The sequence below is a fragment of the Electrophorus electricus genome, unplaced genomic scaffold (genome assembly GCF_041902795.1).
Source record: "Electrophorus electricus isolate QZ-2024a unplaced genomic scaffold, ASM4190279v1 Scaffold131, whole genome shotgun sequence".
Classification (NCBI taxonomy): domain Eukaryota; kingdom Metazoa; phylum Chordata; class Actinopteri; order Gymnotiformes; family Gymnotidae; genus Electrophorus; species Electrophorus electricus.
Window position 1 is genome coordinate 80,291 of NW_027658413.1, and position 14,277 is coordinate 94,567.

Here is a 14,277-nt window from a genome sequence, read left to right on the forward strand (position 1 = left end):
TTTAACTTACAATTGAGGTAGAAAAAGTTAAATTATGTAATTATTCAGAAGGGATGAAAAGCAATATGGAAGATTAGTTATGCAACAGTAAAATTGTGTGGAATTTGTCTGAATCTTAAGCAGCCTTGATCTAGTGAAAATTCATCACTTGTCTGACTTCTTTAGAAGATAAGAAGAGAGCCATCCTGTATGTGTAACGTGACCTCCAATTTCAAAACAACTGAACTCCATAAGAACAGGTTCTGACTGCAGCATAAAACTACTACAGCAGCGTAGTTAAAGACAACAAAAATTAGGAAGAATGTTTGAAATCCATCACCCTGTTATCACAATTACAAACAGATAAGAGACTGAAATACTCTGAGCTGGTCCTAAGGGGGTTGATTTAGGAATGGATGCAGTCTACAGTAAGAAAGTAAATTTAACTTTAACATTTCAAAGCTGAAGAGTACACTACACTACATATCCTTATAAAAAGTAGTAAGAGTAATAATAATTTGCCATGTGTTCATTTGTTATTAATTTATTGTATTATACAAATTATAGACATACAGTAATGTTATATATTTACAACCAATTTTATTTTTCTACAAAATGCTTTTTTTTTTTTTGTATCTCTAGCTTCAAACAAGTGAACAAAAATATGTGTCCACAAAGTATTCTTCAATGTTATACTCGGTATGGTCAGTACTCACACCATGTCAACTTAGAACTAACTAGACAGAGCCTTTTGGAAGAATGTGGACATTTGCATAGTATCTTGAAATAAAATACAGATCCAAAAAATTCCAAAATGTCTGCAGAAAATAGGAGTAAGCTCCACTTACATGATGAAACCTTGTTCACCATAAGCTATGCTTGCTTATTCCATTTAGTATGCCAGCAATCCTAGTTGCATTCCTTTCGAGTTCTCAGCAGAAACTCAGACAGAGCTGTGAGATGTAGTGACACTTGTAACAGCAAAAAAATCCAGAATCCTGCAGCTGAATTCAAATTTGAATTGGGATGTAAAATGGCCAGTTAGTACAGGTCAGTGAAACAATGTACATTAGTGCAAATATTTAAACCAAAGACCATGGTCTTTTTTCTGTTACCTCTTTGGACAGTGATCACGTTGTAGCAAAATACTTCAGTATTTAAAAAGTAAATTTTTTGTAGGAAATGGTAAAGGATCTTTTACTGTTATGTCACCTTAAAAATAGCAGAAGTAACTGTGCAGTTGGAACTGGATCCTCTAGGCTAGTCTGCCAATATGAGAGGCCAAATGCTGATAGATGTCCAACAAAACAAAACCTATCTCATCTGTTATATATAGTAACAAACCTTTGGTTTAACAAATACCCCAAATTTCTTTTAAATCTCTTCAAAACAACATAATCTTTCAGATATATTATTCAGATATATTAGCTGAAAGTATTGTGAAGAGAGTCAGTAGAAAAGTGATCAATAACACAGTCCACCAGCTTTGAAACTATTAAATAAATAACAAATAACACAACAAAACCCCCAACATGTCCATAACTGGTGATTTTCAAAGTCTCAGAGAACTCAACAGGACCTGTTCAGGATCTTTCAGGATCTGTCGAAGAGAGCGGGATGATGGTAGAAGAAGAAGAAAACTCAGGGGGCATCCCCTCACAGAACGGCAAGGTCGTGGCAGGATTTGGAGCGCACTTTGCGGGCCATCTTTTTGTTGTTCTTGGCCACCAGCCTGTCGAGGAAGCGCCGGGCCTTTTTGGTGACGCTCTCTTTGCGTTTGTAGATGGAGCGGCGGCGCTCGTTGGCCTCCTTGCTGTCCCGCCGCAGACGGATCTGCCTCACGATGCCCTCGAACAGCTCGTGGACGTTGTGGTGCAGTGATGCTGATGTCTCGATGAACTTGCAGTCAAAGACGACAGCGCAAGCCCGTCCTTCTGGCAAATGCAGTAAGCAGAGGGTCACTGTTAGTGCATGTACGCTTGGGAGCACGACAGTGCATGCGGCCAGTGAGACAGGAGACCAGCATGAACCAGGATTATACCACTCAAATACTGAATCCATTAAACAGCTCTGTGGAGTGCTGTTTACAATAGGGGAAAAAACCTGATCCCGCATCTGCATGCCATCATCACGGGAGGAGTTATTCTAACAACAATAGCACAGAGTTACTTTTAAAAAAGGAACGGCAATTCGCTCTGGAGATCCTCACCTTCTACCGCCACCTCTCGGCAGCGCACCAGATCGCTCTTGTTGCCTACGAGGATGATGGGAATGTTCTCAGCCTGGCGGAGGCGTCGTAGTTGGATCCGCAGCTCGGAGGCGCTCTCGAAGCTGCTGCGCTCTGTGATGGAGTAGACGATGACGTAAGCGTTGCCCACCTGCATGCAATAATCCTGAACCCAGTTCTCATCCTCTTCCTGTAAGACACAGAAGAGAGTTTCACATGCACCTCTCAACTCCAGTCCTGCGGTTTTCAATTTTCCTTGTCCCATTACACCAAAATCAGCTCATGGAGGGATTAGCAAAAAAACCTGACCAAGGTGACCTACAGGATAGATCGCTCATGGCAGGTTCGTGTGGACCTTTTAATGTGACAGGACAAAAACAAAAGAAATGAAAAGCAGCACGTGACATACAGCCACCAATTCTAGTGTCACGAGGCCGGGCCCAGGTGTCACTGCCACGGGGCCCATCTGCGTTATATCTCCAGGCAGGAGCTCCATGCTTCCTCAGGATCAATAGTGGTGGAATTAGAGCCACGTGTGTTCTCTGGGGCGTTGGCTGGCTCCACAGGGTAATAGTGGCACTGCCTTTGATTATTTGCTGTATGCCAGCCCGCTCCACTTCAGCTCCTGTCAATGGGCTTTGGCCAACGGCACCTATGCCATCATGTTTCATCCACAACACTCAGTGAGGGACGGGCATTGGTGAGCGTGTTGTTTTTGCAGAGCACAAGTTCGCGGCTCCATGTATCTCCATGTGTGGGGACCGAATATATTTTTTGCCCTTTTGTACAGTTTATAAAAAAGGTTAATTTCATTTGTTATTTGGATCAGTAGATACTGTTGTGTATTGTGTGTTTGGAGAAAGGATTGTTTAGTTATCATACCTGCTTTTCTGTTGCCCATGTATCCATTACTATGAGAGTGGTCTCTTCTCCATCCACCGTCAGTGTTCTTTCATAAGTGTCTTCTAAAGCAGTAAAGACCACAAAGAAGCTTCAAAACCTCACACGTCCATTCCATTTTCCGTTAGAGAAAAAGGGCGAAGTTCTTAAACCTATTAGCCGAATTTAACGTGACGTTAACCGCAAATAGTGCCGCGGTAACACGTTTCCTCATTCATATATGTGGATTGCCGGTGTATTTTACCGTTTGCGTGATGTATGACGCTATGGCATTTTGTCCTCATTTGCGCATGACGTTAGTGGTTCTTAATAGAGCACCGCTCATCAAAAACAAAGAAGCACCCATTTAGCTAACTATTTTATTTAAAAGGCATGTTTTCGGTCTGTTTAGAGTGAGCATTATGGCAAACTTTGCAACGATTAATGACGAGGAAGGCCACTTGCTTGAGCAGGATCCCAGACTATCACGAGCTTTTTTTTTTTCCATAGAAAATACAAATCTGGTTGTTATAGAGGAAGAAACTATAAACAGATATAGACAGGGGACAGACACAATTTTGCTGCTCTGTCATAATTTAGAATCAGTAATGGAGTCATCAACCAAGCAGTTTCCGACATGGTGGAAGTTACAAATGCGTTACATTTTTAAGTAACTGGTATTTTTCTGCGTAACCACCGGTCTCAGGACTGGGATAAGTCAGCTATCTGTCTCTTGACGTGGGTTTTTAACATGCACAGACTTATTCAAATGTCGGTTTTGACTGGCTTCTGCACCTGTGAATTTAGCGCAGTTGACAACATTGCGCTAATTGTCGCCACGGTAACTTTAAATATCGTATGGCACGTTTTGCGTATTGCGAGGTTACCGTCAGGTTTTATGACCTTGGCCCAATAAGGTTGATCTCTACAACAACCTCAACACTGTGCAGTTACAAAAATTAGAATAGTTTCTGGTAAACCTTTCATTTCAGAGAGACGTTGCTACAATTCAACTGTTTGAACAGATGAGATGGCTGATGAGACCCCTACCCCAAGGCACCCGACGCGTTCTGCTGTTGATATGTTTAGCCCTGATCTTCTTGTCAGCAGTTAAGTTAATTCTTTATGTTCATGGACATGAACAGTGAGTGCGGAGTGGAGCAGGGGACAGCACGGAGTCGCTGTTTTAGGCTGACCTCGCGGCCAGTTCGACAAGATGAAAACACTTTTCATTAGGATGAAACAGACCTTGTCTCCTCTTTCCACTCTGTCACTTTCGAAGTCCTCCATGCACTTAGCACATAGAGCACTGAGGCTAGATTCATGTTCCACTTTACCTTCAACAGGAATTTAAACAAGGATAAAAAGAAGCTTCAATCAATCACATGCCTTTGAGACTTAGTGGTATCTAAATGTGCTGTATCTAATTATACTAAAAATAGTAGACCTATATTTAAATTACTCCATAATCACCTATAAAAAAGAGTCTCATCAGTCGAGTTCAAATGCAAATTTCCCCATCCATTTATCCGATGCAAATTTCACTTCTGATTGCATCTGGTCTCATTTGTTAACACTTGACAGGAGTTACTTGACTGGGAAACACAGCCACTTTTTAAGCAAGAAACATTAATAAGAAATGGATTGAAGAAACTGATGAATGATGATTTCCTGACTAACTCAGTGGGCTGAAACATGAAGATAAGCAGAAAGGCAGTAACACTGATCGTGTCTCTAAGGAATCTGGAAACACAATAACAAGTTAGAGATATAGACACACACACACACACACACACTCACACACACACCACAGATACACACACAAATGCACGCATACACACACACACACACACACACACACACAGACACACACACGCACACACACACACACACACACACACACACACACACACACACACACACGCACACAAAAGCAACTACCATTACGTTGACACAAGCCTACAAACCTGGTATATCCCCCAAGTTGATAGTTAAGCTTACTTTGAATGGGGACATCAAATGAGTACTAAATAATTTTAAATTCAAAATTTCTCCAGAATTTTTCATTTCATTCTCATTCTGTTGTGCCTTCCATTTCTTGCAAGGTTTTCTGCTTAGCAGTTACTTTAAGTTCTTTTGAAGATCTTTGCTTTGTGATAATGATTACCAATGCACTCTGGCAGAACATAGATGGCTGAAACAATGAATGAGAATAATATTTTTTACAAACAGGCAAACAAACATCAGAACTACTATCCAGGATGTATGCATCGATGTGTCAACGTATCTAACTGCATCTTAATGAATATACCAACGTTTACCATAAAATTCATACCACTGGTAAATCTCACTGGCATAACAGTCATGTCTCAATTAGCTAAAAACATGAAAAACTCATGGAACAAGATATCAAGATGAAGATTACCTTGGGCTGAAGATAAGGTTTTACCAGAGGAAAATTAGGAAAACTGTGAACAAGTGTTCCCAGTGTGCCTAGTGCTCTTATCCTCACTGATCATTAAAGGCCTGACAGAACATCACAGACAAGATGTGCAAAATTTGGTAGTGTCAGTAGGTCACCATCTTTCGGCAGTTAAGAACTGTTTATAGCAAAGTAACAGTTTTCCTTAAGATTTACATTCATTATAGGACAAATAATGGGTGTAATGGGTGAACTATGTATAGAAATGATTGCAAAATTGCTCACCTAATACAGATGCACACTCCCACTTTTATTGTTTCATTACAAATTCAGTTTAGTACAGAAACAAAACAAATTGTGTCAGTTTCTACTCATGATATATGGATGTTAGTTAAGTCAAATGTATGGAAGTTCAGATCTCAGGCTTGGAGCCTTGAGATGAATAAATTATAAACAGTACAATTCTTTTCTAGTTCTGAGAACTGTAAGAGAGTCATGTAGCAGATCTTCTTCCACTCTGGTGAGTGCATTGCACAATCTGCACATATTTGCACAATTATTTATTTATTTATTTATTGTTTTTTGCTAATTTTCTATGAAGGCCAGTCTATCAGAGTTTATCAGACGAGTGACAGCATAAAGCATTAGACTCCGACCGACCAAAATAAAACAATAGACTACAACATTTCAGTAGCCTCAGGACATATTGATAACTCTATGCTTTCTGTGGTGACTTATGTATAAATCAATACTGGCCTAAAATGAATGTTTTCAGATTAATTACAATATGTGTTATTTTAGGAGTTAAATCATTCAGATGGTACTGAGGGTTTAGGAAAAGGGTATTTGGGGCATGAGGTGGCAACAAAGTCACCAGTGAAAATGAACATGGCTTAGATAAACTAGGAAAACTGAAAATGAACTCAGTCATAAGTGATGGGAGTTCACGTTATACAAACAGGGTATTAGCAAAATAATGCAAGATTCAAAACTAATTAATAATCTAATAATTAAAATAGCCTACCTTCTATGTAGTTGTGTGCATCTTTTTCTTGTATTCCTGCGAATATGTTGGCAAGGCTTGACTTCCCTACTCCATGGTCTCCCAACAAAACTACGCGATAGAGGCATTCAGCTCCAGAGCTGTCTGACTCTTCAGAGCCTGATGACCAGTTGGCCAGGGAATGAATGCTTTTGTCACCGGGCTGGTAAGAAGCAGACTGGCCAAGCGGAGGGTGATGAGAGTCGACTGGGAGTTCTCTGTCTCTCGGGCCCGGCTGATGAGAGGAGGGGATGGGAGTGCTTGCTCTTCTCCGGAGGGTTGCCTTACCCTCTCGTTCTGTGTTGAGTGTCATCTTGGAAGGATACGCATGCCTACAAAAGAAAAGTAAAACATTTTAATTCAGCCAGGTATAAATGCCAACTGGAAAAATGAATGCCAATCTGCAATCTTTATATAGGCCTATATATATTGTATACGTCCAGTAAAACTGCAAATCAAAGACAGAGAAAATAAATTGTTTCTAAAATTTACTCACAGGTAAGATCATACATGAATGTATTATGGCCAAGTAGCCTAAATAAAGTCAGTGAAGTTACGAAGGACGATCAAGTTCATGTATTTCTGCGGGTCGCGAAGTATGCGTTCTCATGCACTCCTCCATCGGTACAAGCGAGCAGAGTGTGCATCAATCAGTTTTGCTTGTAATAGGCTACGATGTAATACTATACCCCAGGAGTCATAGCAACAGCTAGCAAAGTTCCACAACGCCTTTAAAAATTCAAGAGTGGAATCAGAGGTTGTTCTCCCCCCCATTCCCTCCTCATTCTGTCCGTCACCCTCGTCTCTCTCACCCCTGCGTACACGAAGCCTCGCAGAACACGCACGCACACACTCACGCTGAGACACCAAACACTGGTGAGTGCAAGCTTTCAATTTTAAGGCTTGATGAAGGCTGTAAATATACCTGTTTTAGCTTTTTTCATTAAGCATGTCTGAATTTTAACAGTCTTGTGTAGGTTTTGAAGCAGTAATCGCACGTATCCTGTCGGTATACCATAAGTGAGTGTTTTTGCGCACAGCACATTACTGGATTGTCCATTGCGTTTTTATTACTCTTTACTCACCCTGTTCACAGACTGCTACATATGCTTTCAAATCATCGGGTTACCAGCCTCGTGGTTCCTCAGAGCCGATGCGCTCACTCGCCTCCTTTTTTACATTGCGCCGGGTCATATATTCTGTGTGATCTGGAAGTTTTCCGATCACACAGAATACTTCAGTCAAGTCTCATTCCAACAAAATGACGTCGAGCTTCAGTCACTTCCTGTTTAACGCTAACGTTCAACATAAAACTCTGTCAGTCTTTATTTATTAGTCAGCGTCTTTGATGCAGAAATTGCATCGAACCACAATCTTGCTTTGATAACTTTGCTGCTGTGAAGTTTTGCCAAATGCAACCCCAAGTGTCAATTGCTGAACCATCAAGAAAAAGTTACTTTTATGTTTCTTCAAAAAACAAACAGAAAGCTCCACACAATTGATCTTTTAACAGTGCATAAAGCACAAATAGGACCCAAGGTCTTTTGCAGGAATCTGTACTTGCTAAGACTCTCATGAATCTTTTCCAACTGCAACATCAGAAGTAATCAGAGCACTCGCCCGTGCAGTGGGGTGATGAAGGCCCTAACTGTTTACAGAGCAAGTCCTGTTCCCACACTTAATTCAGTTACAGCACTGTCCAAAAACTGTAGTTACAGGGTTTGCAAAGATTTTGAGGGGGTTAGAATTTCTGTGTTAACAAGTGAAATAAATGTTCAGGCATCCTAGAATAAAGTTAAACATTTGGAGAGTTTGCAATTAAACATATATATTTGAATAAGAACTATCCATAAAGTGACTCTAAAAAATAATAGTTTTTTATGTGCTATAGATTGGATCTGTTCACTACATTCATTTAACAGTCAAGGTAATTAAAAACATTTTAAAATGTTTTTAATGTTTAATGTCCTGAAGTTTAAAACCCCTATTGTCTAACTGTAATACTATGAAATTACATACAGCATTTCATAAAATGTAAATTTATTACATTTTCTGACAGCTTTGGGAAAGCTTATGAGAAAGTCAACTCCAGACATAATTAGTTATTACTCAGATATTACTAAGGCAAATTTAATGAAAATAACCTTCACTACAAGTGTGTGAGTGCAGTAATGCTGAAACTGAACTGTACTACTAAATCTGTGTGAGGTTAAGTCAGGGTGCCCATTTGCTGTACAATTATATAGGCAGGCAGACATCTCTTTTTATCCTGAGGTGGACATCTGTATCTGGAGCACACCTGCAAAGAAAATCAGACAAGCTGTTACTCCCCTGTCTTTTATAGCATCATAAGAAGAAACACCATAACACACACACACACACACACACACACACACACACACACACACACACACACACACACACACACACACACATATATATATATATATGATTTTAAACTCATGAGGTCTTGCAAGCATGCATTATTCAAGCATGCAATATTAAAGTCATGTCAAATGCAGTTACTGAATGTCACCTCATCACATAGATCATATAGTCTCATATATCTCAACTCTCGTTTGCACAGTGAACTTTCATGAATAACCAACCACCAAAGAATGGTTTACATAATGTAAGAAACATTTTCCCATACATAGACTGTCGCACCCTGACTATAAATCAATGTGGAAATGCACAATGAGTAATTCACTTTGACAGAATAAACCGTGTGACAGCTCCCCTGCGAATAACAGAGGCTGCATCCTATCATGCCAAGGAGAACAAACTATTCAGAATTAAATAAGCAAAGTATCTCATCACATAGGCCCTGGGGGTGTGCACAAGTATGCATACGTGTTGTGTCTGTGTGCAAGTTGCCCCAGCAGCTGTGGTTATGAAGTCTGTAAATCAGGATACAAACAGAGACTCTTTATAGAACATCTGCCCTTAAACGTGGCCATTATAGCCAGGGATGATTCTGTTTAACACAGGAAGCAGGGGGACAGACTCTGCTGGGGCTCAGGGGGACAGACTCTGCTGGGGCTCAGGCCATCTGCACACACTCAACTCCAGCCTTTGTCACGAGTGAGCCAGGACATCCCAAATCTGGTTGTTATTAACCTCCAAATGGAAATCTCAATCATACTGTGTTGTTTGTGAAAACTCTGTATGTCTTGACATTAGACAAATAAGCACTTTTTTTAAATGGAAAAAAGGTTAAAAAAACAAACAAACCCATAAATCCAAGGGCCTACATAAAAGCATCTCGGTCATCTAATAGGACACGTGTTCACAAAGGATTATGTAATCAGCCTTTGACAAGTGCAGTGTCCAACACTAAAGTGGTGCTGGTTCTCTGCAGATATGACTGATTGTCATGGAGAGGGAAATGTCACGCTGTTTTGGAACAAGCCATTGGGAAACGTGAAACCCTTATTAACCTTTAATGGTCAACTGGGATTCCATGAATGTACAGCGTGATGCTGATCTTCATTCATCTTTAAGACGGAGCTTTTTCCAAAACTGTAATATCACACGCCTTACGATAGCCCATTTCTTTTTCCTCCCCTTTTCTTCTTTGGAAAGAGGAGTAGGTGGATTCACTTCCTAAGGCCCTCCTGTCTGCCTCATTTGTAATGCTGGGACAATCAAGCACAGACAGCTATTGAATGTGCCCTGCTAATCAAATATGCTACTATCATAATCAATTCGCATGTCCATTTTTATGATACTTAGTGCAATTACATAAAAAAAAAAAAAAAATCTTCACTGGTAGTTTCCCGTAAAGCACATATATTTTGAATTCTGTAGTTAATGAGTATAATTTGTCATTTGGAGTGGGTTGTCAGTGTTTGCAAACAGCTTAAGGGACTTTGTTATGATGAGTGTTTCAGCATATATCAGTTCATACATGCAGGCTCACGTCACTTTAAAAATAATATAAATACAGTATCAATGACTAAACTCACTTCTACCTGCGAATGTGAATAATCTAGTAATGTGTATTTACACTAAATAAACCCATCATGTTGCAATCTAAACTGAACTGTACTGATTTTATAGAACAATTTTTTTTTCATGGATGAGAAATTGGGTTTTAGCAGTAGACCAAATAAAAGGCAAGTTGTCCCATGACTTGTACCGGTCTGACTTTGGGAAAAAGTTCTGGAAAGCCTCTCGGATGCTGCTGGCCCTCAACAGACGCAGGGCCCGAATATTCCTCAGGAGGGCACTGTTCTCATTCTCCAATTTCATTATTTCCTAGGAACAACAAATTCACATATAACACATATTGTGAGTCATTCATGTATTATACGATTTTCCTGAAAAACAAACAAAGAAAAATATATATATCTGACAAGTTTGGGCTTCTAGTGTGAATGAACAGGCAACCTGTTTCTGCAGTTTGATTTCTTCCTTCATGGTGTGGTTCTGCAAAGCCATATGTTTTACCAGTGGCGGTGCATAAGACATAGTCTTCTGTAAAATAAATCACCAGAGATTAATAGCCTACAGAGTAATTGATCAGCCTTAGCTCAGATGTACAAAGTGTTTGAGGTCACTATCCAATACTTTGGCAATGCTAGAGAGCACTTCCTCTTGTTTTTGGTGCAACTGCTTCTCCAGATTGGCCATCTCTGTCTGACACAGTGCACTCAAATCATCATGTTCTTCCTAACAGAATGAGAGAGGGAAATATACTATCAGGGACAGAAATTTTCCAGAGGGCTTTTTAAATGTCTACCAAAAAAAAAAAAAAAAGTAAAAAAATAAATCCATTTCATCCAAGACCTCTGTATGCTGTTTCTAAACCTTAATAATTTATTCTAAACATTCTACAGCAAATGAAACTTGTGTTATAGTCATGCCAGCTGTTAATAAATGGAGGCTTTTACTGTATAGTCATCCAATCGATCTTCTAACATTACCCGCCTCTTTAAAAGGTTGTGTAGAGGACGGAGGTCTCTGTAATAATGTGAGGTCTGATGCTATACCTCTTGAGCCATCTGCAGTTTATAAAGCTCCCTCTTCAGGTCAGCGATCTGTAGGGCTTTGAGCGGATACCCCTGGTCTTTGTATGTCTTTAGGGTTTGAAACTCTACCTGTGCATTCTGCACTTCTGCCATCACTGCCTGCAGTTTCACCTGCAGACCTGAAGTGTTGAAAAGACCTTTAATGCCATTTATTTATGACTGTTATTTATGCTTCATTTCATTTCTTTGAATTGTGAGCCAGTCCTGTAGGATGTACACTCAAAATCTGATCCATATGAACTCAGGAATGCAGAAGTGATTAACATTACTCATTTGTGTTTGGAACCAGAAGAAAGCACAAACCTAGGAATCCCTATTCATGCTTAGACTTTATAAGCATATTATTAAATCCAAATCTCATGTAGTTGTTTGCATTTAAATATTTCCTCTAATGATTTTGTTGGTAAATATGAAATAGCTAACCAGAGAGTTGATCCTTTGCCTCCTGAACGACATCCCTCAGGTCATCTTTGGCCTGTCTGATCTGCCTGGTGCTCCATCTGTTGTAGGCGGGTACTGAACGCTTGAATCAGATCACATTTAATTGGTTAAACATTGACTCTGAGATTCCTTTAAATCCCATTTATAGCCATGCACTACCAATGAACCTTCAGTTAAATGGTTTGCCAGGTTTCCAGTTCAGTTATATTAAAAGCCATCCTCTGTTCACAGCATATTCAGTTGATGGCTCACCCCTAGTTTTGCGTGTTGGTTGAGGAGCTCCCTTGCACTGGACACACTGTGCCTGTCTGTGTCTTCAATGTCCCTGGCCAGCTGCTGGTTCATTTCCTGAAGCAGTTTGCAGTGCTTTTCCAACTCCTCGACAGCCCTGCTCTGCCCCTTAACAAGCAGCTGAATGACAACTTGCACTGTAAAAGCTTGCCAGAGACAATGACAACAGGAAAGCCAGAAATGATTTTGTCCATTTCTTGCAGTTTCACCCACCTTCAGTATTTTCACCTTATCATTCATACAGGCTGACTTGCCCTGCCATGTCTTGATTTTTATCCTTCTGGAGAATCTAGACGAAACTGTAGGTGACTCCTGAATGCTGTTTTCTTGGGCTCTCCCTGTACATAGAGCAGAAGAGCAGTGATGATCCTGCCAGTCACACAGAGACACAGTTTAGAAAGCAGTAGCCTTTTGTTCAGTGTTTTTGCTGATAGATCTGGACTCACCAGATCTTCCAGACTGGGCTTGTTTTAGATGAAGCTGGAGGTTAGTGGGAGTTGGAGTTTCACTGTGCCGCTCTGAGATTGGTCTGTGGAATGATTTGGTTGCTTGGCGATCAGGAAGAGCAGAAGCCCAGAGGACTGGTTGTGGCTGAGTTGATTTTAAGACTTTTGTTCTATTGCTTCGCTCCCACTTGCTGTAATCCTTGAAAATAATCGTTGATATTAATAATAACAATGCTTATATCATATAATACAATATAATACACAATGATAATATAATAATCAGAATGCCTTACAAGACATTAACTGCCCCCACCCTGCAGCTTCTCAACATGTGGATATCCACTTTACTGATTTATTAGAAACAGGCAGCATCCCCTCTGCCTCAAACAGAAGAGTTAATTTAATTTTGCCCTCCTTCAAGATGACCCTATATGGGCATGCCTCTTGGTATTAGTTAAACCTGTTTTTAAAAGATCTGCAAAGAACTATAATATAAATGTTTTACACTGAATGATGGGGTTTCCTGAACCTTAAATAGGACTCATGCATGTCAATTTACGTTTTCATCTCAGCCTGTTGTATTTTTAATCAGCGGGTCAAAGGTTGAATGATTAAAACCTTCTTTTTCTCTGTGTTTCAGGAGGGGATTTGAAGATGAAAGCTTGTAATTATGGAAGGAGTTTATTACTGTGCCACTGCTATAACTACGATGACTTGTATGACTATTTTAGCAAGGTTTATCGGCTTGCAATAATCTGTTCTGGTGGGGAAAAATATTTTAGATGTTTGATGTATTACATCACCACACACCGCCGTTAGGAGCCACCTTTTGGTTAGAGTGAAATCTAACTTCAGCTGGTGATAATACATCCTAGAAGTCGTTCCTATGTTTTTATGCAGTTTTGAGCAAACGCTTTCGTTTGTCATAACCGAACAACGGCGCTGACACAGAAGGTGTATCAATGAGCGCATGAGGTTTCATGATTTCTGTAAGTTAAAAAAAACACCCCAAAACATTTAAATATCTAAAAGAAAGAAAAAGATCCAAAGAACAGATGAGAGAGAATGAAACTTACCACATTTGTAAAATACTCTTCCAGAATATGTGAGTGCTTTGGTAGTTTGTTCATTGTTTTGCCAAAAATAACAGCCGCTTGCAATTCGTTTAGATTTGATAATTATTACTACCGTTCCTAACTCGTTTCTCAAGAGTTCACTGCTCCTTGTGGAAACCACACAGCATTATTGTGCGAAGACACAAACGCCTCATTGGCGCGAATAATGTATTCGACGTTCGAAATAGAATGAAGCGTCTCAGAAGTTCCAATTGTCATAGCAACCACACGTACTCAAAGCCCAACAATGGAAATGTACCGCCATCTACAGGCCATTCTATTCATTGACTGAATCATACAGGCGGATTAACATGAATAATGGATAATAATGGAAGTTAATTGTTAATAAAAAAGTACGATCCCAGGCGAACATGATTGTATTGTATCATTAAATTTACGTGA

At 39.8% G+C, this 14,277-nt stretch overlaps 2 protein-coding genes and 1 long non-coding RNA gene across 4 annotated transcripts; 1 reads left to right on the forward strand and 2 right to left on the reverse strand.

Annotated features, from left to right (window-relative positions):
* Positions 1 to 994: 994 nt before the first annotated feature.
* On the reverse strand, positions 995 to 7,781 carry LOC145654552 (GTP-binding protein REM 1-like). 2 transcript variants are annotated; one of them, XM_081708766.1, is made up of 5 exons: positions 7,635 to 7,781; positions 6,532 to 6,881; positions 3,089 to 3,171; positions 2,189 to 2,396; positions 995 to 1,913 (listed from the first exon to the last, which is right to left on the reverse strand). In XM_081708766.1, the coding sequence occupies exons 2-5, from the start codon at positions 6,860 to 6,862 to the stop codon at positions 1,636 to 1,638; spliced, it is 900 nt and encodes a 299-aa protein (XP_081564892.1). In that variant the 5' UTR covers positions 6,863 to 6,881; positions 7,635 to 7,781; the 3' UTR covers positions 995 to 1,635. The 2 variants fall into 2 exon arrangements, with proteins under 2 accessions (XP_081564892.1, XP_081564891.1); XM_081708765.1 differs by lacking the exon at positions 7,635 to 7,781 and adding an exon at positions 7,046 to 7,310.
* LOC145654553 (uncharacterized) lies at positions 7,295 to 14,245 on the forward strand. The gene is made up of 2 exons (XR_014120770.1): positions 7,295 to 7,425; positions 13,401 to 14,245. It is a non-coding gene; the product is annotated as an uncharacterized LOC145654553 (long non-coding RNA).
* Positions 8,457 to 13,975, reverse strand: LOC145654551 (uncharacterized). Its single transcript, XM_081708764.1, has 10 exons — positions 13,837 to 13,975; positions 12,761 to 12,959; positions 12,528 to 12,652; positions 12,276 to 12,434; positions 12,006 to 12,105; positions 11,544 to 11,701; positions 11,122 to 11,223; positions 10,942 to 11,028; positions 10,691 to 10,809; positions 8,457 to 8,848 (listed from the first exon to the last, which is right to left on the reverse strand). Exons 1-10 carry the CDS (start codon positions 13,888 to 13,890, stop codon positions 8,788 to 8,790), a joined length of 1,164 nt encoding a protein of 387 aa, XP_081564890.1. The 5' UTR covers positions 13,891 to 13,975; the 3' UTR covers positions 8,457 to 8,787.
* Positions 14,246 to 14,277: the final 32 nt, after the last annotated feature.

Bases quoted from the DNA above. Each gene is read 5' to 3' on its own strand.
- LOC145654552 (XM_081708766.1), bottom strand. From the start codon at position 6,862: ATGACACTCAACACAGAACGAGAGGGTAAGGCAACCCTCCGGAGAAGA. The intron at 2,397-3,088 runs GTATGATAACTA...TGTGTCTTACAG, and splicing joins CATGGGCAACAGAAAAGCAG to GAAGAGGATGAGAACTGGGT. The intron at 1,914-2,188 runs GTGAGGATCTCC...TGCATTTGCCAG, and splicing joins CCGAGAGGTGGCGGTAGAAG to AAGGACGGGCTTGCGCTGTC.
- LOC145654551 (XM_081708764.1), bottom strand. From the start codon at position 13,890: ATGAACAAACTACCAAAGCACTCACATATTCTGGAAGAGTATTTTACA. The intron at 11,702-12,005 runs GTTAGCTATTTC...TCAACACTTCAG, and splicing joins GGCAAAGGATCAACTCTCTG to GTCTGCAGGTGAAACTGCAG. The intron at 8,849-10,690 runs GTACAAGTCATG...TTTTCTTTGCAG, and splicing joins TTTTTCCCAAAGTCAGACCG to GTGTGCTCCAGATACAGATG.